We start from the raw sequence: 25,636 nt of genomic DNA, 5'->3' as shown, positions 1-25,636 counted from the left end.
AAACAGGTAGATGATCTCTGATGGTGGTTATTAGCAGACCACTTGTTGTATTACTATTATCAAAATAGTTATTGAAAATATTATCATTGTTGTTTTAATTGTATATTGATTGCTACTGGCGATCTACATCTTGCCCAAGGGCTATGGTTGGAAACTAGCTTTGTAGCTAAAACTTGCGTATTTACAGCAATGTTGATCAATATGTTTTTTCCCTGTTCAAATAAACTAATAAAATGAAATAGAAAATCAATAAGTGTAGCACAGTGTCCTGTGATTCTGCTTGGCCCTGTGATTTTAGGATATAAACTAATGCTATACATTGTATCTATAAAGTCATCAATAGTATTTTGCTTAATGGGGCTTAAAAGGTCAATGTTTAAGTCACCTCATAAGAAAATTGCTTTTTGACTGATTTCAGTAAAAGTTGCCTTAATTCAGTCCTGAAACGTTTCAATGCTTGACTTGGGTGTTCTGTACATACAGATGATTAATATGTTTTTTGCTTATATCATAGCAGATTGCAATGGTTATACATTCTAAATTATTATCAATAGCAAATTACATGTTTTTACCACTTTTGTAATGCAGGTCCTTCATCAGGTACACAGCTACTCCTCTATTCTTGTTGGTTCTGTTGATGTAATTTATTTAATATCCTTTCAAATCAAAATCTATTCCTTTTTTAGCATCAATCCATGTTTCTGAGATAGCGATCACTTTTAAGGGTTCGTTGAAATGTTCCAAAAACTGCTTCATGTTGTTGCAGTTTGCTTACAGGCTTCTGCTGTTGAAATAAATAATTGACAGTTTGTTGTCAAATTTAATGTTGCTATTATATTGTTCATCTGTATGATGAAAACAATTATTCCTGATCTGGGAGGAAAAAATATCTGGATCTATGTCATTCTCCAGTTCCAGACTATTATGATCTACAGTATGTTGCAGAAGGTTTCCATAGTTTCCTGTTCATCCATTGTATGTGTTGCTATATGAATGTCCATAAATCCAAATCTTGTTCAGTAATTTTCTGGAACGTTGTGTTGAATGTAGATGTTTGTTTGGACTGGACTTACAATTTGAACGCTGTGTACAAAAAGGGTCAAAGTCACCTACAACTCTTGATGAGAATGAGGTCCCTTTGTTTTTGTTTTATTTTATCTTTTATCTATGCATATTAGTGCGCAATATGTAGTATTTATTAATATTTTTTTGTTTTTTATTCTGTTTTACTTGTATTCCTGTTAGTAAAATCCTGCACTGCACAACGTAATTTCTCTATTGTGGGATAAATACAAGTCTATCCTATCGTATCCTAGTGAAGTGCTTGTTCATGTACACATTTGTACTCCTTAGCTTTTTTTTCCTGTTTTAATAGTGCCATTTCAGATAATCTTGTTGGCAAGCTTTACGATGACTGGCATGGTGGTGGTGTTTCTTCTTTTCAGTGGAATGCAACCGTCAATGGTGTTGGCAGCATCCATTTCATCTGTTTCTCCTCTGTTGTCAACTGCTCTAGAATAGTAGCGCTATTGCAATCTTTTCTTGGAAAATGTTAGTGTTTGTTTCGACTAGGCATCGCCATCTTGAGATCTGACGTCACTACGCAGTACACACTTTGTGTAATGACGTCATCCCCACCCGGAAGCGTCAATAAGAGAATCGCTTGACAAAATGGCAAGCGATTTCAAGAAATTGATACACTAACAACCGGTTCTGAACAAGAACCTGTTTTCAATTCCCATCTCTACCCATGTTGCTGGGTTTTTCTATGATACAGTTTTACAACAAATTTAATTATACATTACTTGCATCTACACAAACATACACATACCCTAAATTGTTTAGCTGAGTATATGAAAAACAAAAATTCTGTTCTGGTATGGGTTTTTTCCCGGCAAAAATTCAATCCAGAGTTGGTATTTCCGTCTTTAGTAGAGTCTTTTTTTTTTTTTGCCTAATTAGGCCCGTACCCGCTTTGCCCAACATCTTTTAGGTTTTATGTGAATGCTGATTTATGAACCTTAGTGCTTATGCTTTACTGGACCAAGCCATGACTGCTCACACTGCACTCACACAATTGTATATGTGTGTACGCACTGCATCATGTGGTTAGTCTGTGGTTGCGGCAGTAGGAGGGACAGCGGGGCAGGCTGATAACAGAGTCTGAACGGAGCTCACATCCACCACCACTATTTATACTAGGCCATGGAGGCCAAAATAAGGATTAAGGCTTTTTGCAACACAGATTCACATACAGAAATACACACATACAAGTTGTTAAACTTCTCACTAGAGAAAATAGGTTTTATTTGTGTTTAGTGTTTGCTTTATATACTTATTGTTGACATTGAATGTACTCTTTAGAAGGATACCAGTTTATGAATGTGTTCATGTTAGAATTGTCTATTTCAGGTTATTTATGAAATACACATAGTCAAGTTAGTTTAGTAAGTAAACTAGTTGTCCTCGTTTGTATCTGCTGTACTTGTCTGGTCTGTGAGATCCTTACAACACATTTTACCTTGCATGAAGGCTGTTTGATGAATTTTAATTTGTACATTTTGTCTTTAAGATAGAAAATAGGAAATCACAATCTTCATGAAATCTCTAAGACAGTTTTCATGCAGGATTATTTTACTAGTTTTGACCCATACATCCATCCATTTTCTACCGCTTGTCCCGTTCAGGGTCGCGGGGGGTGCTGGAGCCTATCTCAGCTGCATTCGAGTGGAAGGCGGGGTACACCCTGGACAAGTCGTCACCTCATCACAGGGCCAACACAAATAGACAGACAACATTCACATTCACACACTAGGGCCAATTTAGTGTTGCCAATCAACCTATCCCCAGGTGCATGTCTTTGGAGGTGGGAGGAAGCCGGAGTACCCGGACCATTAATACATTAACTGGCAAGCGGAATATTTGCACAAGTTTGTGTCAGCATTTCTCAAACATGCCAAACCTATATTTATAAACAAACGTGTTAATACTTTTACAGACTTTTAGGCACTACTGATTTAAGGATGACTGTCATGAAAGATTCTTACTGATGTTCTAGAACTGCGTCATAGAAAGCTTACTTCTCTTGCCTTCCACACAGGTTCGCAGTACTTTGTAAACAGACTCCCACCTACCTTGCTTTGGACCAAAACCTTGTTTTCTGAGAGCTGCTGTGACACAGTCCTTATGATCACCGTAATGACCCGTATATCACTGGAAAGCGCCTAGTCTCTAGCTTCAGTAACACTTGGAATTATTTTGATAGTTAAACACTTACGGTAATGGCAAATCAAAATATTGACTCTATATCATATTGCTGGCTACATCCCCGTTGTTAAAGTTTGAGAAACACATTATTTGTTTGAATGGCCGTATATGGCCTGTGGGCCTTAGTTTGCCATTGTCTGGGATAAATCATCTCTCAGTAGCACATTTTCATTTGTCAAAACAGTTGAATGATTCAGTATTTGGTTTGGGATTCCATATGACACTGGATCTTTGTGATGGAAAAAACCTTTAAAAGTGACAACAAGAGGAAGAGAGACCAAGGAGTGTCAGGGCTGTTTTTGTGAGCCAGTGGGTGTTGCCTGGGTGTGGAGACTGCAGGAGAACAGAAGGGGTAGGCCAGGCTCAGTGCAACGTGGTCAGCCTGGTTTTCCCCCATGTTGCCTTTCCTGCATAGTGTAATTAATGGCTTCCTATTGGTCTGTGGCCATGGCCCAGACCTTAAGAGTATACTTACCATAGCCCAGAATACACACCCCAGCCAGCCAGCCAGCCACCCAGCCAGTCAGTCAGTTATTCAGTATCCTGGCCTTTGAACACTCCCAGCCACCACAGCATCACACAATATCATGTAACTTGAACATCCCATCTTATGTGTGAAATGTATGCACACGTTCTAGTTGCCAACAATGATTGAAAGTTGATAATTTTTACCTCTGCCATGAGGATGTGTAATCATTGCCGCTAGTTTGACTGTCAGTAAGTTAGTTGGAGAACATAACTCAAAAAGTTATGTACCGATTTTCATGAAACTTTCCAAAAATGTCTGAAATTGCATAAGGAACAACTGATTAGATTTTGGGCCTGATACTGATCATTCCTATTACGTTATCTAATGTGTGTGTGTGTGTGTGTGTGTGTGTGTGTGTGTGTGTGTGTGTGTGTGTGTGTGTGTGTGTGTGTGTGTGTGTGTGTGTGTGTGTGTGTGTGTGTGTGTGTGTGTGTGTGTGTGTGTGCGCGCTCAGACTTTCAAAAAAAGGCAGAAATGAGAAAAGGAACTAGTCATTACATTTTGGGGGTGATCCGCATCACCGCCTGAATTCAGGGCTGTTTTACTAATGGGAGATAGGGCTTAGCAGAGATCAGTGCTCTCTGAGTGCTTTTCTAGTTGAATCAAGCAACCCATTTAAATTACATTTTTTATTTGTTATTTCTAGATCTGATAATAGCTGACTATAAGTAATTAATAGGTGACAAGGAGGTATTCTTGTATATTTTTCGATTCATAAGGAGCGAAAGCAGAAACAACCGTAGAGAAATGTTTAGTTGTACAACAGCATAGTCAAAATAGCTCCTGTAAACTAACACAAACATTTTGGATTAAGTAATCTTGTAGCCCATCACACAGAAGAAAGTAAGAACATACTATTAGCAACATACTATCATCTGGACAAAATTAATAACTTCACTGCCTGTTACATAATTATGTTTACATGCATACTTCTCTGTTTATTCAGGTGCTGTTTCTCCTGCAGTCCTACCGGAGTGAGTCACACAGGCCACCGCCAGCACAGAATGGGATCGGCAAAGCTGTCCTTCAGTGCATGTGGCTTGCCTCTCGGTAATCTTAGACACATGCATGTGCAGATAAGCATCCCGTCTCCCTCAGCAGAAGAATAGCTCCTTGTGTTGACGGTCATTCCCTGCCTGACCATGTCCGCTTCATGTCCTGCCTAGGCTTCAATTTCAAAGAGGCTGCCTGCCCTCTTGCTCCCCTGCCCCCACCACTCTCCCTCATCCTCTCCTCTACCTCTGGCCCTCTATCCCAAAATTGAGGTCTTGAGATAGGGCACTGATTACCACCCCCTCCCTCCTTTTTATTCCCTTGCTCAGGTCAAGACTGGGTCTCTATTATTCTCTGTGTGCATGCCATCAGCAGAGAACACAGGGTCGCTGGGTTAGCAACAGTAGCCCTGCGAGCTTCGCATGGTTACACTGATGAGTCTCAATTAGGATGACAAAGTGAATTCTTGCTCGCCAGAGCAACGAGCGTCTTTTTATTTGATCATCTAACAATTGGATCAAAGAATAACGCAAGTCCCATAACTATGGTTTCAACAGTTGTCCAGTCTAATATTATATAGAAAATATAATATGGGGGTTGTTGTAGTCTTAACAGATGATTAAACTGGTAAGACTACAACAACCCCGATCCTACTATTTGAAAAGTATTAATCCAAGCAAACCTCGGGGTATAATTTTCTGATCAATATACAGTATATCAATAATATATATTAGTTCCAGAGATGTCCCAGGCCAATATTGATGTCGGATATTTGTCCGGTATCAGCAAAAAAAAAACAAGAATCAGAATATTTTGGCTTGCATCAAATCTTTCCGATACTATGCTCCAATACAAGCAGTCCTATAGCGTGTTTACTTGTGCAACACTTGACAGCCAGTTGACATCAAAAAGTCCTCCAATAAGCACACAAGGTTGGTCTTCTTTTGTATTTTAGTGAAGTCATTTACAAATGTATAAAATAATAAGGCTATGCCATTAGAAGCAAGAGGCTATACAACAGCTGAGCACACAAGCAAGACATATGTAATAAGTGTCCTTAAATGAACAATATTGCAGTCTAAAACATTTGTGAACGGCGTGGCGCAGTGGAAGAGTGGCCGTGCGCGACCCGAGGGTCCCTGGTTCAATCCCCACCTAGTACCAACCTCGTCATGTCCGTTGTGTCCTGAGCAAGACACTTCACCCTTGCTCCTGATGGGTGCTGGTAGCGCCTTGCATGGCAGCTCCCTCCATCAGTGTGTGAATGGGTAAATGTGGAAGTAGTGTCAAAGCGCTTTGAGTACCTTGAAGGTAGAAAAGCGCTATACAAGTACAACCCATTTATCATTTATCATTATAATATTATTATCGCTGTACTGTTTTGTTGAATGTGCTCAAAGAGTACCTATACACACACTAAAATCTTTTAACCAAGTTTTTCTTTTTTAATAACTAAAATAAATACACACTGTTATCAAACCCACTATTTTGCAGGTTTTGTGTTTCTTATGCTTGTTTCAAAGTATTTTAGTTGTAGTATTTGATCTGTTTTAATGGCCAAGTTTTTATTGTGTTTGTTGGTTTGTACTATAGCACGTTAAGATTTATTTAAAGGGGTCAAAAAATCTGTTATGTTTTACAGACCGACTTCAAGCCGCTTTCTGACCATCTCTTCAGGATGTGCCGTTTTGTGGGGGGGCTTTTTTACGTGCCGCGTCCCGTCAGCCATGTTGTAGTTTTTAGCACCTCCATATCGAGACTACTGAGCGATATACGTTAGATCTGTATGCTACTTTGTGTTAAAAATGACAACAGAGGATGCATGTGCATGTACAAGCCAGTCTGCACCACAACAAGAGATTAGAGAAAAAGGACAAACTTATTGACTACACCGTCGGACTGCAATGACAGACTCGCGCAAAGGTTTTCGTGTAAAACCATGTATGGAGATATCCGCTGATTTCACCGATTAGAAAAACATCACAAATGGAAAAAATGTAATATACTGTAGGTTGAAAATGATTTTCAAATCATTGTATTCTGTTTTTATTTATGATTTACACAATGTGCCAACTTCACTGGTTTTGGGGTTTGTATGATTCATGTTGATATCATATTGCATTAATATTGGTATTGTTCAATTACTCTAATAGCGGCATCATATCGAAGTGGTTAGTTTTCACAATATTATTTTAATAGAACAATCTAAAAAAACATAAAATATGCAAGGAAAATGAACAGGAAACACATATTTAGGCCAGCGAACTGTATATGTAATATGTATGAGATGAATATATGTGACAATTAACCCTAAAGAGAATGTAATTTCTTGCTAGCGTCAAGGCTAACAACCGTGTCACTACTAGTTAGCTAGCGTATAACAATCTAAACTACAGTTCTTTACACATTTTAAGAGTAACAATTGTTTTGTTATAAACCTGTTGTGTAAAATATTAAAGACAAATACTAATGAGCTAAAAACTAAACTATAGCTTTCCCTTTACACTTTTTGATGGTAACAATTGTTTTGTTACAAAACCATTGTGTCAAAACCTAAAAGACAAAAACTAAGGAGTTAGCTATTTAAAATGTTACTTGAAAAAGTCATCCAAGACTATTTAGGGGCATCTTGACTCCAATTCCATACATTTCCATACTTTAATTTGAAAACAAACCTTCTTCCCTACTTGACAACTGTTGGAAATTATATCCAAGGATATCTAATTTGTTTGGATTGACCTCTTGGTCTCGTTACAGCCTATTTTGTAAGGTTACTGAGCTAACAAAAAAACCTTTTATGATCCCTCGCTTCTGCGTTTATGGGTCTATGTGTGTGAAGTATGTGTGTATGTTTTAATATCTGCTTGATGAAAACATGATGTGAAGCTCACACACCGCCTCCCTTGTTCTCACTCAATTGTGGGCATTCATAGCACCGTAAGTAAAGTCTTGATTGAGGCTGCGCATAAGCACACACTTGCCACACAAGTTACTTCACTTAAACACCACTAAGAAGCAGATGTAAACATTTTATAATTAAATGCCTTAATTGTCTCTGCTTGATTGAGTTAATTTAAACTTCGAAATATTTAATCAAGTATGAGATTGTGCAGCGTGTGGCATCTTAGATGAGGACAAACTTCACAGGTACCAACACTAGACACAAACAAGCACATTCAGTAAATCGCTTTAGCTCTTTGCTTCATATTTAAGAGATTCTGTGATCTTCTGCTGCTGGACTCCATGGTCTTTTAATGTTTTTTATTTCATTTTAAGCAGGTTCAGAATAAAAGTATTTCTTTATTTATGCTATATTTGATGTTGTTTTTTATTATACAACATGGCAACATTTTTAAGTGTATTTTTTAATTTTTTTCACACTACAGAGAGAATAGCTGTGTGGTCACCAGAGGCGCCTTTCTGGATGTGTTGGTGTGCCTGTGTGGGCCAAGGATTAGTCTTTTGTGCGGTGAGTAGTTCTGGAAAAATTGTGTTTATCTATCTATATCTATAAACTGGATCAATAAATACTCAGTTTCGGTACTCAGTTTATGTACAATTCAATACAGGCTCGGCAGGGTGAGCATAATTGCTCTATCCAACTGAAAATGGTAAAAAATAATAATAATGTGTGAAAATTGTAAGATGCATTTAGTAGGGGAGTCCCCACATCTGCGGTCCCCTCCAAAGTTTCTCATTGTAATCCCATTGGATTGAATTGTTTCTTGCCCTGATGTGGGATCTGAGCCGAGGATGTCGTTGTGGCTTGTGCAGCCCTTTGAGACACCGTGATTTAGGGCTATATAAATAAACTTTGATTGATTGAGTAGCAAGTTGAAACTGGGATTTATTGTAGTCAAACTACCTGTGTCAAGAATGTCACTTCAACTTGGGTGTTGGGCTAGATTATACAATAGATCATGAAAATACCAGTATAATTTTTGACTGTGTAGAAAAATGCCATACTCTTCCATAACCAAAGTATTGTATATTCATTGTAATATACTGTACGCTGCAATATAGATATGTGCAAATTGATCAGCCATCGACCAGTATCAACCGATTTTCATTTAAAAGTGCCCCATTAATGTGCCCAATGCCGATTAATGCTTTTTAATGCCAATCCCAAACACTGATCCCCTGTGGATGTTTTTAGTCCCCCGGCTGACAAGCTAGCAGCTAATTATGTGTCTCTATACACATTGTGGAGCTAAGTTAATATTAATCACCTTCATTACGGTAAATAAATTGCATTTTTTATTGTAATATCTTAAGTATTATTATCAATGGAGGACAAACCTAAGCATATTACACACCGAGAACCAGCCAGGAGCAAACATGCTAATAGCGAAGCTATCAGCTAATCTATCTTAAAACACCAAGAAATAAGTGCTTAGTAAAATTTAGGAGGTGTAGTGTAGGTGGAACCCCGTTACAGCAGAAAGGAAACAGCTCTTAACAGGAACGGGAAACAAGTAGATTAATAACAGTCTCGAAAAAGGATAATATAACAACAGTATTGTTGCAGCCAGTACACAACACGTAAAGGGAAAGTGGATCGATCCATAAATTAGTGGTGTTAATATTAAGGGTAGTATCAGCATATGGTTGATGCTGGAGTGATTACGTACATATTATTTTAGTTTTTGTCAATGTCTGCAAATTCAGGGAATATGTCCCTGGACACAGGAGGACTTTGAGGGCAAAACCCAGGGGATTTTACACTGCATCCGGAAAGTAGAGCTTCACTTTTTTCTACATTTTTATATGTTACGACCTTATAGAATAAATTCATTTTTGTCCTCAAAGTTCTACACACAATACCACATAATGACAATGTTAAAACCGTTATTTTTTTTTAGATTTTTTGAAATTGTTTTGAAAATGTATTAAAAATAAACTAATAATTCACATGTACATAAGTATTCACAACCCTTGCCAAGAAGCTCAAAAGTGAGCTCAGATGCATCTTGTCTCAACTGATCATCTTTGAGATGTGTCTACAGCTTAATTGGAGTGATAATTTGACATTACTTGGAAAGGCACACACCTGTCTGTATATAAGGTCCCACACTTGACAGTGCATGGCAGAGCACAAACCAAGAAGGAAGTCGAAGGAATTGTCTGTAGACTTCTGGGACAGGTTTGTCTTAAGGCACAAATCTGGGGAAGGGTACAGAAAAATATTTGTTGCCTTGAAGGTCTCAATGAGCACAGGGGCCTCTATCATCTGTAAATGGAAGAGTTTTGGAACCACTAGGACTCTTCCTTGAGCTGGCCGGCCGTATAAACTGAGCGATAGGGCCCTAGTCAAGGAGGTGACCAAGAACCCGATAGTCATTCTATCAGTGCTACAGCATTCATCTGTGGAGAGAGGAGAGAACCTTCCAGAAGGACAACAATCTCTAGCAATTCCCCATCAGACCTGTATTCCCCTCTCAGACCATGAGAAACAAAATGATCTGGTCTGATGAGACAAAGATTGAACTCTTTGGCATGAATACCAGGCGTCATGCTTGAAGGAAACCAGGTACCTCTCACCAAGGTGATGCTATCCCTACAAAAGCACGGCGGTGGCAGCATCATGCTGTGGCAATGATTTTAAGCAGCAGGATCTGAGAGACTAGTCAGAATAGAGGGAAATATAAATGCAGCAATGTACAGAAACATGATATATGAAAACCTGCTCCAGAGCGCTCTTGAACTCAGACTGGGGAAGCAGTTCCATCTTTCAGCAGGACAAAAATCCTAAGCACAGAGCCAACATTTTAAAAGACTTCAGGACAACAATGTAAATGTCTTTGAGTGGCCCAGACAGAGCCCAGACTTGAATCTGATTGAAACATCTCTGGAGTGATCTGAAAATAGCTGTGCACCGACAGCTAACCTGATGGAGCTTGAGAGATGCTCCAACAAGAAATGGGCAAAACTGCCCAAAGATAGGTGTGCCAAGCTTGTGGCATCATATTTAAAAAGACTTGAGGCTGTAATTGCTGCCAAAGGTGGATCAACAAAGTATTGGGCAAAGGTTGTGAATATTATGTGCATAAGATTTTTTAGCTTTTTATTTTTAAACCATTTTAAAAAGCTCAAACAACTTTTTCACATTGTCATTATATAGTAATGTGTGTGTAGCATTTTAGGCCAACAATGAATGTATTTCATTTTGGCCGTAACATAACAAAATGTGGACAAAGTGAAGCGCTGTGAATTCTTTCCGGATGCACTGTAAATGTTCCGTACAGTTCAGTTTCAGTTTATTTCGAACTTGCATACGATACAATGTAATGCATCACATATTTCCAGTTGTTTCTTTATAGCTGGATCATATTGGTGCTTTGTTTAATTTCTTTGGTTAATCCAAAGAAATCAAACAAAGCACATACGGATATGGTCAAGGTTTTAAGTGTACGCGCATATAAATGTTTTCAATTAGATTTTCCTCTAAGGTTATATTTCTCCTCTTTTGTTGAGAAGAATTGTTGTACATTCTTGGGTAGCAGGTTATAGTTTGCTTTGTACATAATTTTAGCTGTTTGCATATGCACCAAATCGTTGAATTTCAATATTTGTGATTCAATAAAAATGGCTTTGTATATTTTTTATATCCAACATTATGTATTATTCTAATTGATCTTTTTGGTAACACCTTTAGTGAATGAAGCGCACATTTGTAGTCGTTTCCACATATTTCTGCACAATAACTCAGATATGGTAACACGAGTGATGAGTAGAGAATATGGAGTCATTTTTTTTGTCCAGAACATATTTTGCTTTATTCATTATTGACGTGTTTCTTGCTACTTTATGTTGTATATTTTTTACATGAAATTTCCAATTCATTTTGTCATCTATTATTACACCCAAAAATGTTTTATTTTACCCTTTCAATGTCTACTCAGTCTATTTGTATTTGTGTTTGACTTTCCCTTCTACTGTTATCAAATAACATTATTTTAGTTTTACTGAGATTCAAAGATAATCTGTTTTTGTCAAACCATCTTTTTAATGTGTTCATTTCTTCTGTTATTTGTATTAGCTTTTGTGTGTTCTCTCCTGAACAAAACACTGTTTTGTCATCTGCAAATAATACTAACTTTTAAGTCCTTTGTAATTTTACAAATGTCGTTTATATAATGATTGAACAATTTTGGTCCAAGTATTGATCCCTGAGGTACACCACAAAATATTTTCAGCTCTGTAGAAGTGTGTTCGCCTATCTTCACGTATTGCTTCCTGTTGGTTAAGTAGCTTCTAACCCAGTTCAAGACCAACGCTCTGATTTCATACCTTTCTAATATGTTAAGATACTGTGATTAATTGTGTCAAATGCTTTTGTTTAATCCATAACCCCTGCAGCAGCACATTTTTTGCTGTCTATTGCATTGGTATTCTCTTCCGTTATTTCCATTAATACCATTGATGTTGAGATGTTTGCTCTGTATCCATTTTGGTTGTCTGTGAGTGTTTCATTTTTATTTATGAATTTTTATGGTTGATTATTTTTCTTTTGCTTCTTACTTAGTTGTTTGAATGAGTAGTTGATAGTTTATTTTTTAGTTTAGTTATATTGTACTATTGCCTTTTTTTTGCTTAAAAAAATGTTTGTCATAACAATAAGGAGCGAACTTAAATATTGTGTTGATTTTTTAAACTCTCTATTACCCACTCCATAAATAACTTCAAAGATTTACGGTTAATACATGTAATTGGCGTCAAAACCTTGTTCAGAACACCTGTATTGTAATTGTTTTTTATATATAGATTTTGACTGTTAAGTTTAAAATTTGCATTACTAAATTTACAAAAATTCTTGAAATATTTTGATTCAGTAGTTATGGGGTAAATATAATGATGTAATCATCAGTTTGTTTTTTTAATTAATAGCCATGACACCTTTCCAAAAAGTAAGTAATAAACATGAAAAAAAAATACAAATAAATGTAGCACTACCTGGCAACTTTCCTCACAGAGAAGACTAAGCTACCTGCTTTAAGTGCTTTTAGTTTGGGGAGAATAGCGATACATGCATCCATGATGTCAGTGTCCAAAAGTCTCTTCACTAGATTTGTCGCTTGTCGTTTTTTGAAACAGAGTTTCTAGAGGGTTCTGATTAATTGCTAAATATAGCGATAACTTCTCAAAGTGGACAACACTGATCTGTCCTGCTACTTCTTCCTTTTCTCTGGCAGATCATCTACCTTATAATGTCTTCATGAGCGAGGGAAAAGCAGTGGTGCCAAATATACTTGTGATGGGCCGTCACAAATAAATTAGTTTTTGGTAATTGTTCTATTGCTTGTATTCTGTCACATGACTTCTTTCCGGAAGTGAAAACCAGTAGTGGTCAACAAAGCCAAGCTGGCTGTTGTACAGCAAGCAGCGTGCAAGCTATCTGTGTACAAAAGAGGCTTAAATCTTCCTGCAAAAAGCAGATACGAGCAACAAATCAAACCATGCAATGGCATAGATCCCTATATTTTATCAAAAAAGATTTGTCGAGTGATATATAAGATTATACGTAGGTCACGTTCCAAGACAAGTCAAACTATCTGGTGTTCCTGGCGCCATTTTACATGACAAAACGGATGAACACTTGGAAAAGCATGGAGGTCTACAACTTCTTTGTGTGTGACAAGGATATTGGTTCCAAGACTCTCCCGGATGAATATGCATCGTTTTTGCAAGGGTAAGGTTGCATTTTATGATTTAACTTCGCGTCTACAGCAATGTTTGTTGTTGTTGCACGCGCCGTTTACAAGTAGCGTGTTTTTCCCCATCTTTATCAAAATATAACTGTAGATGTCAACATTGTGTATGTGCTGAAAGCTCCATTTATGATTGCTGCCTTTGGTAAAAGCTTAACTCGTTGTGGTTTTGCTCACATTTGTTTTCTCTTATTTAGACTCGCAGAGTTGGTGGTTTTCGAAACACTTGTAGCAAACATGTGTTTAAGAAATATAAAGAACTATAAATAATATCAAGATAATACTTAAATGGGAAATACATGTTAAAAGTATATCAAACAAACCGTTAAAGTGATCACTGCAAACTTGTGCATTCTTCGACTCTGCTCCTTTGGACTGGAGTGTGTGCTGTTTTTCTCGTCAGCATTTCGTAAAATCTTGCACTCTTCCGCCCTTCTTGATGAACTTTCAAGGAACTCTGAAGAAACGTTTATCCTTTTCGCGATTTGAATGGTTCAAACAGCCAAAAACAACGCAAGCATAGGGCATTTTTATTCGAGAAAGGCAAAATGGCGCCTAGTACCCATTGAGAACAGAAGCTGGTTTGACTACCATGCGTATTCAATTAGCCCAGCGTGAGCTGGATGTGACGTCATGTGAATCCAAGCAATATTAGATTTGTTTATTCCAGGGGTAAACTTTCACCATTGTGAAACTATACAAGCAATGTTTTGAGTAACCTTTTCAAATTCTAAACTGGCACAGTGTTTAAAAAGTAGTGAACCTGCCCAATGATAAACCTAAATACAACCAACTACTCTCCCTTTGGAGAAATGTGATGGCTGCATTGCTTACAGTGTTTCACAAAAGTGAGTACACACCTCATATTTTAGCAACCATTTTTATTACAGTATATATTATTAAGGGACCCACTACAGTACAGTGAAATGTATGGGGAAGGTCAGAAAGAAATACAATGTGTGTTTGTGGACCTGGAGAAGAAGTAAGTACCAATAGATGAATTATGGTCGGGTAGACATTTGTAAAGGTATTATAGGATACAGTTTGTATTTGGGTAGTGAATTGGTGTCTGGTGTGTGGTCGGGATAACTGATGCATTTCAAGTGAAAGTTAAGTTACTTCAGGGGTCGGTGTTGAGCTTGTTTTTGTTTGCTATGTTGATGTACAGATTAACTGATGTGTGAGAGAAAGCTCCCTGGACTATGATCATTGTGGATGATAATATAACATGCAATGAGAATCAGGGTAATTTGGAGAAGTGAAGAAGGGTCTTGGAAAGTAGTGGGAAAAAAGACAACAAAAACAAGCTGGAAATACATGAGCATAAATGAAGGATAGGCAGGTGGAAAGGTAGAACTGCTCCGTGCAGTAACTATAACTGAACAGACAAGGTGGAGGAGTTTAAATATTTGCATTATGCCATTCAAAACAATGGTCAACGTGTAAAGGAGGTAAAGAAAATAGTGTAAGCAGGATGAACCGGTTGGGAGACGCATGATGGGAGTAGTGTGTGATGAAAGGCCCGACAACAAAAACGGTGGTGAAACTGTAAGGCCTGGAAACTGGAGCTACACTATATTGCCAAAAGTATTTGGCCACGGGTGTATAAATTCAAGCACTTAGGCATGGAGACTGTTTCTACAAACATTTGTGAAAGAATGGGCCGCTCTCAGGAGCTCAGTGATTTCCAGCATGGAACTGTCATAGGATGCCACCTGTGCAACAAATCCAGTCGTGAAATTTCCTCGCTCCTAAATATTCCAAAGTCAACTGTCTTTATTATAAGAAAATGGAAGAGTTTGGGAACAACAGCAACTCAGCCACCAAGTGGTAGGCCACGTAAACTGACAGAGAGGGGTCAGCGGATGCTGAAGCGCATAGTGCAAAGACTTTCCGCACAGTCAGTTGCTACAGAGCTCCAAACTTCATGTGACCTTCCAATTAGCCCACGTACAGTACGCATAGAGCTTAACGGAATGGGTTTCCATGGCCGCGCGGCTGCATCTAAGCCATACATCACCAAGTCCAATGCAAAGAGTTGGATGCAGTGGTGTAAAGCAGTGGACACGCCTTCTCTGGAGTGATGAATCACGCTTTTCCATCTGGCATCTTCTGATGTACCAGTCTGGGTTTGGAGGTTGCCAGGAGAACAGTACATTTCGGACTGCATTGTGCCGAATGGGAAACTGGGTGGCGGAGAAGTTATGGTGTGGGGTTATTTTTCAGGAGTTGGGCTTGGCCCCTTAGTTCCAGTGAAATAAACTTTGAATGCTCTAGGATACCAAAACATTATGGACAATTCCATGCTCCCAACCTTGTGGGAACAGTTTGGAACAAACGCCCCTTCCTCTTCCAACATGACTGTGCCCCAGTGCACAAAGCAAGGTCTATAAAGACTTGACTGGCCTGTACAAAGTCCTGACCTGAACCCGATAGAACACTTTTGGGATGAATTAGAACGGAGACTGAGAGCCAGGCCTTCTCGACCAACATCAGTGTGTGACCTCACCAATGCGCTTTTGGAAGAATGGTCGAAAATTCCTATAAACACACTTCGCAAGCTTGTGGACAGAGTTGAAGCTGTAATAGCTGCAAAAGTTGGTCCGACATCATATTGAACCCTATGGGTTAGGAATGGGATGGCACTTTAAGTTCATACGTGAGTCAAGGCAGGTGGCCAAATACTTATGTCCAAAAAGCCTTAAGAAAAACTGGAAGTGACAGAGATGAAAAAATTGTGACTCTCATTGGAGTGACGGGGTACACAAAAGTGGGGAAACTGAGGAACAGTCTAAATGCCATGGGCACGCATGTAGAAAGGAAGAAAAATTGGTAAGATGTTTCAATTGGAAATACCAAATATCAAGACAAAGTAAGGCTGACCACCAAGAACATTTATCAAGTTATTGAAAGGAAAATATGGCTTCTGTGGGGATAACAGCAAAAGAAGCAATAATTAAATATAAATAATTCAGCCTTTATAGTGCTGTGCTCTCACACTTACTGGGTGATAATTCACAAGTGTTTTGTTGTTGGTAAGGCTTACAAACTTGATTCAGACTAGTTTTGCTGATTTGAGCGTGTTCCAGGGATATACATATGAGCATAATAAGGAACAACTGTGTTCCCCCCATTTGCTTTGAATGAAAACAGATGACTTTGCAACGTCGGCAAGACTGTGCACCATACTCTCCTTCTAGACTGACTGTTTCCAAAGGTCATGCCTATACTGTTTAGAGAAGTGCCCTGCTATATGTCTGTGGATTCGTAGTGTGTGCTCATGTGTGCGGACTCTTCTCAGTGGGGGTCTCCTCAGGAGGAATGTGAAACCAAAGGCGAGCAATCTTTGACAGATGGCGGGTTTGTGCCTTTGACCCAGTTTATTGAGTGCTGTGAAAAGAAAGGAGGGGGAGGAACTTGTGTTTTCGGTTGACCATGTGCTCAACACATGTTTGCATTTGACAGTGGAAATACCACAGATTTCTCTAAACAAGCCTCCAGATTCAGGACCCAGCTTAGCCCCATACATAACAAAATAAGCACCTTCCCACCTACTTACACACATTTAATGCCTCTCTAATAATAGTCCATTTTGCTTCATCCCTTCTTTTGTTTTCTCTCTCTACAGGTGTTCTGAGTCATGCTGTCTTTTTGTCTCTCATTGACAAACTCTCTCCATGTTATGGTTATATTTTTACTTTATTGTATCCAAATGTACAATGAGGAAAAATAAGTATTTGATTTTCTGCTCACTTTACAAAGTAACCTCTTTAAAATGGTATGAACGGTCCAGAATGTTTATGCTTGGTTCATTTTAATAGAGAAAAAGTAAAAAAATAACATTAGATAAAGTTTTACATTATATTGTGTTAGCTTGAGAAAAATAAGTATTAAATCCACAAAACCCAATATCAATTCAGTCCCGTAGGAGCATTGTTGGCATATAAAATAGGCCTATTGATGTGGGCACCAATATGGCTATTTAAAAAAATGCGTATTTATCTTTGCGTTTTGGTCACTTATTCACACGCAAATGTAGGTTATTGTTTGGGATGTCGGATTTGGCTTTTTTACCGATATGCGGATATTGCCTAACACTTTATTTCCGATACCATTATCAACCAATACTGTGTATATATCAGTTCTTCCTCAAACTAATTTCAGGTGACATGTTGTGTAAAATGAACACATTATTTCTTAAAGTAGCACCTCTTACATTGATGCCTTTGGATACATTTCACAATTAATACTATTTGTGCAAAATAAAACAAATACTACATTGTAAGTTTTTAACACGTCTTAATAAAATAGTCAAGTAAAATAACATGTCTACTATCAATAAATAAGACAGATTAGTTTTTGAATACATTTACAAATAGGAATGTACGGTGGTCCATCAATTTACGAGTAATCTGAGATACGAGCTGTGTCTTGGCTTTTTATTATTGTTTAAGTTGCCAGCATGATTTGAGTTAAGAGCCCAACACGCTGCCATTTAAAATAGCAGTGTAATTTCTGATCCCCCGCCCACCTCAATTTTGGACACATTTTATTTCGTACATATATTGGCCGCACAAGCCTTATTAGCCGCAGGCGTACAAATTTAATTGTAAATAATTTACACAGGAGCTTGTGTTAATTCACAAATTTAAGAAAAGACATGGCAAACAGTAGCCATCATTCTTCTCCTACTGCCTGTTGAAACTAGGGATGGGAATTGACAAGAGTTTTACGAATCTGAATCCACTTTCCATTCTGCTTAACGATTCGGTTCTGTTTTGATTCTCTTGAATATGAGGCATAGCAAACAACTTTGTTTAGTTTAGAGAAAAAAAACCATGAGTAAATAAAACACAACAGTGAGGTTTTGAGAGCAAAAATATTTTGTCTTGAAAATTATTTTAATGTGAAAGTAGGAAAGGTTGTCTGTTTATCTGTGTTGGACTTGTCCAGGGTGTACGCTGCCTCCTGCCTGAGTGAATCTGGGATAGGCTCCAGCATCCCCGTGACCTCGATAGGGACAAGCGGTAGAGAATGGATGGGTGGATTGATATAATATAGTATTAAAACAAATAGTCTATTGCAGGAATAAACAAACTACAACATAAACTATTATGTGACAAATGACACAAAAATGTTCAGTAAAATGTTAAAAAAATTTCGAATAGAAATTAAAAGGTGTTGGGTTTTTTAAATAGACTGTATATGCTAAGTAAAACTATGTCAGTCAAAGATAAATATAAGCAAGTTAAGTTGAACTGTACACTGCAATTTTCAAGCATTAACTATGAAAATGTATCATTATTTTGCAGAAAATTAGGCACATTTGACTAATCACGAGGTATCTTAGACAGGAACGTGGCATGCAGACTGCCGATCAGACACTCTCTCATCATGTAATGCATGACAAATATTAATTTCATGTTTACAGTTAATAATAGCATGTTTAAACATGATAAGCAGTGTTAGTTCGTTAGTGTTGAGGCTGCTGGTGGTGATTCACTTTCGTCTCGAAAGGGAATCGAAAACATGTCATTCATTCAACGTTAACACATCATGTCTCCGCTAATGTTTCTGCTAGTATTTTCTCAATTTGATGCAATATCCACTTTGTAAGCTTTGCAAGTTGTCTTCCTTTTTCGTGAAATGTCTGTCCTGCTGATCGGCCCTATGCATAGTGACATCATGCGTGCCCACAGGCATCATTAAGGGAATCGTTGACGAAACTCTGAAATCAATGTAAAACAACCCCGTATTTAACAAACCTGGAAGTGATGATGCGGTTTGGCCTGCGGGGAGGACACAGCTCGACAGTTAAGATGGGTGCACAATTAATTTGTATTTAAAAGAGAGAAAAGAGGGAAAATGGCGTAACAGGTGTTCCTAATATAATGGCCTGGACAACAGAGAAGACATGTGAAGACGTGTTTGTGTGAATATGCTGCCGTTCTCCAAGGGTGGATATGCTTCGTCACACCGAGAAAAAAAACTTTTTACTAGCCGCATCATTGTGTAAAGCGCAAGGTTCAAAACGTGGGGAAAAAATAGCACTTATAGACCGAAAATTACGGTATTTGTAACCAAATCAGAAAAACTAACTATTAACTTAGTAGTTAGCAGCCCGAGTCAGCTCCGTCGTAGTGTCAGTTCGCATTACACACGTCCAAACGACGAACATTTGTTGAGAAGCTGCAGATGCTGTGTTTGATGTGTTTCAGTATTTTCTGTCTACTCCTGACTCAGCAAACTGGACGATCCATGGTTGTTGCCAACTCTGATCTCTCTGGTCCGTCACTCCAATATGTCCATGTGCAACATAAACAACGATGTCCTAGATTCTATTCTTACACAACGGAGAAGCCGCCTGTAGAACACGCCTATAAAATTCTGTTCTACAAGGTAAATGCTAAGCAATATTATTACATTATTCCATAAAACTACTGTAGTAATTTGCAATAGATGCTATTGTAATGTTTTTCAAATAATATTTAATATCCGAAAGTTATGTTTTCTTTTTAAAAGGCATGTTGAATGTTAAAATTGGTGGTGTTTTGGGAGGGCCAAGCACGGATTAAATTGAGTTAAATTCATTTCAATAGGCGAGCTTATTTGATAATACGAGTGTTTTGAGTTGCAAACTCTGTCATGACACGCAATGTACTCATAAGTTGAGGTACCACTAAATAATGTTAACTATACAATTGGTACATTTCGATGTGGCGCAAACATGTATAAGAACCAAGTAAAATACAAAGTATAAAAACTACATAATACAATCATTGAAATAATTAATTACATGAGATTTATATTGTTTTCAACACCTTCCTACTAAATTCAAAATGTAAATGTTTGTAAAAGTTATGGCGTGAATGAATCATCAGTGTTAGACATAAAAAAGGGTAGGATTGAACATAAGTTTAGCTTTTTCCTACACCTTTTTGAACATATTGAATTGTACAAAAGTGAAGCATGTTTGAGACATATCACATACCATTAAAAACTAGTGTTAGAACGCACAGTAGATGTGAGTTAATGCAGGAAAAACGCTTTGTTCGACACTGTCACAGATAAATAGAATATAATGGCAAATTCCTAAGGACACTCTCAAAGTTCCCTGTGGCGCTCTATGTTATTGCTGGGCTTGAAGTGCATCCACAAAGTATTCACAGTGCTTCACTTTGCCCACGTTTTGTTATGTTACAACATTATTCCAAAATTGAATACATTTATGTTTGTCCTCGACACACAATACCCCATGATAACAATTCGAGAATTTTTTTTATTTTAGTTTTGCAAATCTATTAAAAATAAAGAACCAGAACAAAAACACATGTACATGAGTATTCACAGCATTTGCCCAATACGTTGTTGGTGCCCTTTTGGCAGCAATTACAGCCTCAAGTCTTTTTGACTACTCTGCCACAAGCTTGGAACACCTATATTTGGGCTGTTTCGCCCATTTATCTTTGCACGTTTCTCTTTGTAGCATCTCTGAAACTCCATCAGGTTAGATGAGAAGTGTTGGTTTTCATCTAGGATGTCTCTGTATATTTTAGCATTCTGCCTTCATTTCTGTGTTTAAACTGTAGCCTGATTAAAGGGTTCATATAATGATTATTTTTTTATATTTAAAACACTTCGTTGTGGTCTACATAACATGTAATGGTGGTTCTTTGGTCAAAATGTTGCATACTTTAGATTGTTTTACAGACCATCTCCAAGCCACTTTCTGACTGTCTCTTCAGGATGTGCCGTTTTGTAGGCGATGTTATTAACGTGCCTCCACTTTGACTGTGTGTTATCCTCGTCAGCCATGTTGTAGATTTTAGGGCTTCCGTATTGTCTATTGACAGATATAAGTGAGAACCATACCTTACTTTTTATTAGAAATGGCAACAGCGAGCCAGTCTGCCACACAACAAGAGGATAGAGAAAAAGAAAGAGCTTATTGACTACATTGTCAGACTACAATGGCGGATTCGAGAAAATCTCTTGTGGTACAACTTTACCATATACGGAGGTATCCTCTAAAATCGCCAATTGGAAAAACGTCAAAAATTGGCCAAATTCAAAACGGCTCATTTGGAGGAAGTATGAAAAAGGCAAGATTGTTTTATGAATATCTCCGCTAGGGTAGTAAATGGATGGATGGGTGGATTGGCTGATATTCGATAAGTCAATTAAGTGACGATAAATGAAAATTCAGTCGGTAAGTTTTCCAGCGTCGAAAAATCCCCCTGTGTATGCTTCAAGCGCATTCACGCTTTTCATCGGTTTCAGGAGCTGCGTGCATTTGTGCTATAGTGGAATGAAAAGAAGGGGGTGAATCATCTTGTTCTTCATTAGGTGTCTTTGACTGTTTGTGCGGCGAAGCGATGCCGTTGGCCCGTCAGCATCACATAGTGCAGGTCTGGCCAACCCGCGGCTACCGAGCTGCATGCAGCTCTTTGCCCGGTTTTATGCGTTCATAACAAAGTTTGTCTTTGTGTTTTTTTAATGTGCATGTTTGACGAGCGAGATGGTTTGCAAGAGCGATCACTCATTTGTATCGGTTTCTGCAGGTGCGGGCATTTTAACTACAAATAAAGGGTAGTAATTATAACCGCTGGTAAAGTACCGGCGGTTAGTATTACCGTCCGTCTATCCATCCATCCATCCGTTTTCTACCGCTTGTCCCTTTCGTGGTATTAAAATAAAATGGTAAAAAAACTGTCATTCATAACCGCACATTAATAAGGGAGGAATGGACTGACGCTAGCTTGCCAGCTATCTTAAATGCTAACATGTAAACAGACATTGACGTCTTTCCCCATTACAAAACATAATTCCCAAATCTAAACATTGTTGTCCAAACAACTAAGGTATAGTGTTCACATTGAACATGTGATGTGCTGTTTTTGCACAAAGCTATCGATAAACTCGACAGTTTCGAGTTGAAACAGAAGGACGGCCCTTTGACAGGAGGTGAACTCTCGTGACATCACACAAACCGGAATTTAAACAACTGATCACTCTTTACAGTTTAAAATGGAAGAAGATAAACATATTTAAACACACAAATAAAAATAATATGGCGCTTATCAAGCCAGAACAATATCTGATGATTCCTCTACCAAGAAAGTATATTGTTTCTCTATTTATTTTAGTTGTTAAAGAAAATACAACTTGGTTAAAATATTTTATTGTGTGTATAAGTACTTTTTGAACACATTCAACAATACCACGATAGTAATGATGACCGTGATCATTTTGGTCACATTAACTTTATTTAGTCATTTTGTTTATTGTTTTGGTTGTGTATATTTGACGGTCCCCCACACCCTCCTTCACAAAGACATAACCTATTTTATTGCTTTTGGTTGTGATGAGGGCAGCACGGTGGAAGAGGGGTTAGTGCATCTGCCTCACAATACGAAGGTCCTGAGTAGTCTTGGGTTCAATCCCGGGCTCGGGATCTTTCTGTGTGGAGTTTGCATGTTCTACCCGTGACTGCGTGGGTTCCCTCCGGGTACTCCGGCTTCCTCCCACTTCCAAAGACATGCACCTGGGGATAAGTTGATTGGCAACACTAAATTGGCCCTAGTGTGTGGATGTGAGTGTGAATGTTGTCTGTCTATCTGTGTTGGCCCTGCGATGAGGTGGCGACTTGTCCAGGGTGTACCCCGCCTTCCGCCCGATTGTAGCTGAGATAGGCTCCAGCGCCCCCCGCGACCCCAAAAGGGAATAAGCGGTAGAAAATGGATGGGATGGATGGATGGTTGTGATTTTTTTTTCAAGTGCAACATTTTTCTTACAGACGAGCATACTTTTATTTTGTATTATTTGTTAGTTTTATTTAACTTCGTATTTAAAAGTTTACATTTCAATCATAGTGAAATATATAAGAAATAGTTAGTTAGTTAACTGCATTTGAAAGGGGATATACTTCCATTATTATTATGTATTGTCAATACATCAGTGGTTAATTTGGTCTCAAAAAAAATACTGCCAATGATATCATTTATCAGCAATAATTTGTAGGTCAATATATAGTCGACGTGGAGCAAAATTTGTTATCGGTCCAGGCCTAGATGGGTGCCTCCATGTAGATCTCAAGAAAATAGGTACCGATAGGTAAGAAAAGTTTGATTTGCATAATAGGTCGCTTTTAAAGGCCGCTATGGCGAGCTGGAGTAAATACAGCTGCATCTAACTTTTAATGTGTGTATGGAATCGGTAATCTCGATTTGCAGTAATCTAAAGTTATCCTTATGTTCATCATTTTGGTTTGACAGTAGCAAAACACCCATAAATTATGTACGTTCCCGTAATTAGACCTCTCCCAATCTTAGCACGTGATTGATATTTACTGCTGGCAGCTTGCTAAACCTTGTTTTTCCCACACTTGGATACTTTCACTTGCTGAATTCGAATGTACTTTTATTGCCATAAATCTGCACCAGCCAATCAAATGTTAACAGCGCCATCTGTGTAACACAGGCCTCTACTCAAGAATAATTACACAGTGTATTTTTTATAATGGGTTGTACTTAATCTTAATGTATATGTACTGTATTTGAAGAAAACATCACTCTCCGGTTAAAAAAACCATATCCAACCTGTGAAATTGGTTATGACTAAGGGGTGCATGATAAATATCGGACAGAGAACTATCAGGTTATTATTAGGTTTTACGAAGGCGCCTCCGTTGCTTAAGAAGATGCTCAAAGCCAGCTATTAAGAAAGGTGTGCACAAACTACAGCTAAATAGAAATTGTAGAAGTAATAGTTATAATCAGTTACCAGTACTGGTCTTGAGAACCAGGAATGTACTGTATCTATCGTCTTGGGAAAAAGTACCGTGCATCCTTAGTTATGATTGGAAATTTCTTGGTGTCATTTCCATTTTTCCAATTTGACCAAAGAAACGTTGATTAACTATTTGTTGATGATTGTGTCAACGAATACAGATAAATATATAAAATAGCTCATACTGGTGGAGTTAATCCAAAAATGCGTACAGAGCTCAAGCTTCGCACAAAATGCTCAGGTCTCATATGACGTCATACATGACAGCGTTTTCTCCTCTGGTATTTTGTGTAGGTTGTGCTTTTTTCCCCCAAAATGTTGGTAAATTCAAATGTTAAGGACTTCATGGGGGATTTATTGGTTCCACTATGATATGTATATATTTATTTGTTAATAGTGGTTGATAAAGGGCTAATTTAGCAACATGTGTCTATAGACCTGACTATTTAGCTCGCTGTTTGTTTCCCTTGAAAGGCACTACATGCACACACACACACACACACACACACACACACACGTAATGTCTGGAGTTTGTTTTTCACAGTTTGGCTAATGATGGTGGAAGTTGATGTGAACTCCAGCTGTGTGTTGGCGTGTAAGCGCACGTGCACAAGTCTAGCCAAGGTTGTAGCTTGACACTGCAGAGCCTTTACTGCCAGATTTTACAGGGCTGCGGACTAAACTGCAGAGAGCCACAAAGTTTACTGATACACACTTACACACATGGAAAGGTTCACACACTCCTACACATGTTCTTTATGCTTTTAACGACTTTTCGTCAATCCATAATGTTTGTATGCATCACATACATCCACACCAATGATAATACTCATGCTAATGCACGGTATAACATACAGCATTCAAAGTAGTTCTGTCAACAATTAGTAATAGTGAAATACTATACAGTCAAACTTTACGATTTACAAATGTTGTCATTATGAGGAGAAGGAACATTTGTTTGGTAAAATAATGTGTCCGGTAGCGCTCATTTATGCCTGACACACTCAACCGCGCCATGCTGAACTAAACCAATATCGACACAGCTACTTGAAACAGTGACTAAACGAACAAGGTAAATCTTGCAAGAACAATCCATACACCCACAACACCAGTGTTGTGCCGTCAGGGCCAGCAAGGCCTTCTTTGCTGGCCTAACATAACCAGAAATCATGATCATAATTTAAGATAAAAGTCATTTTTTATTTACTTTCCCTAAATATCCAAAATATTCATATTTTCTTCATGTCATATTATGCTCCTTCCAGTGCTGTTGTTTTTAGGTTAGAGTTTTTATACAATCAGAATTCATCATAGATGAAGCTTCCAGCACAAACAAAATGTTGAGATCTAT

General features: G+C 38.1%; 1 protein-coding gene across 2 annotated transcripts in view; it reads left to right on the top strand.

The window, feature by feature from the left end:
- thada (THADA armadillo repeat containing) overlaps positions 1-25,636 on the top strand; it is a 198,071-nt gene that overhangs the window by 117,318 nt on the left and 55,117 nt on the right. For both annotated transcript variants that reach the window (XM_061962999.2, XM_061963008.2), the window contains exons 30-31: positions 4,743-4,846; positions 8,176-8,258. In XM_061962999.2, coding sequence (XP_061818983.2) covers positions 4,743-4,846; positions 8,176-8,258 — 187 coding nt within the window. The remainder of the gene's footprint in view (positions 1-4,742; positions 4,847-8,175; positions 8,259-25,636) is intronic.

Source organism: Nerophis lumbriciformis, linkage group LG02 (genome assembly GCF_033978685.3).
Source record: "Nerophis lumbriciformis linkage group LG02, RoL_Nlum_v2.1, whole genome shotgun sequence".
NCBI classification, from domain to species: Eukaryota; Metazoa; Chordata; class Actinopteri; order Syngnathiformes; family Syngnathidae; genus Nerophis; species Nerophis lumbriciformis.
The sequence above is the reverse complement of the archived record's forward strand: the minus strand, read 5'-3'. Positions and strand labels throughout refer to the sequence as shown.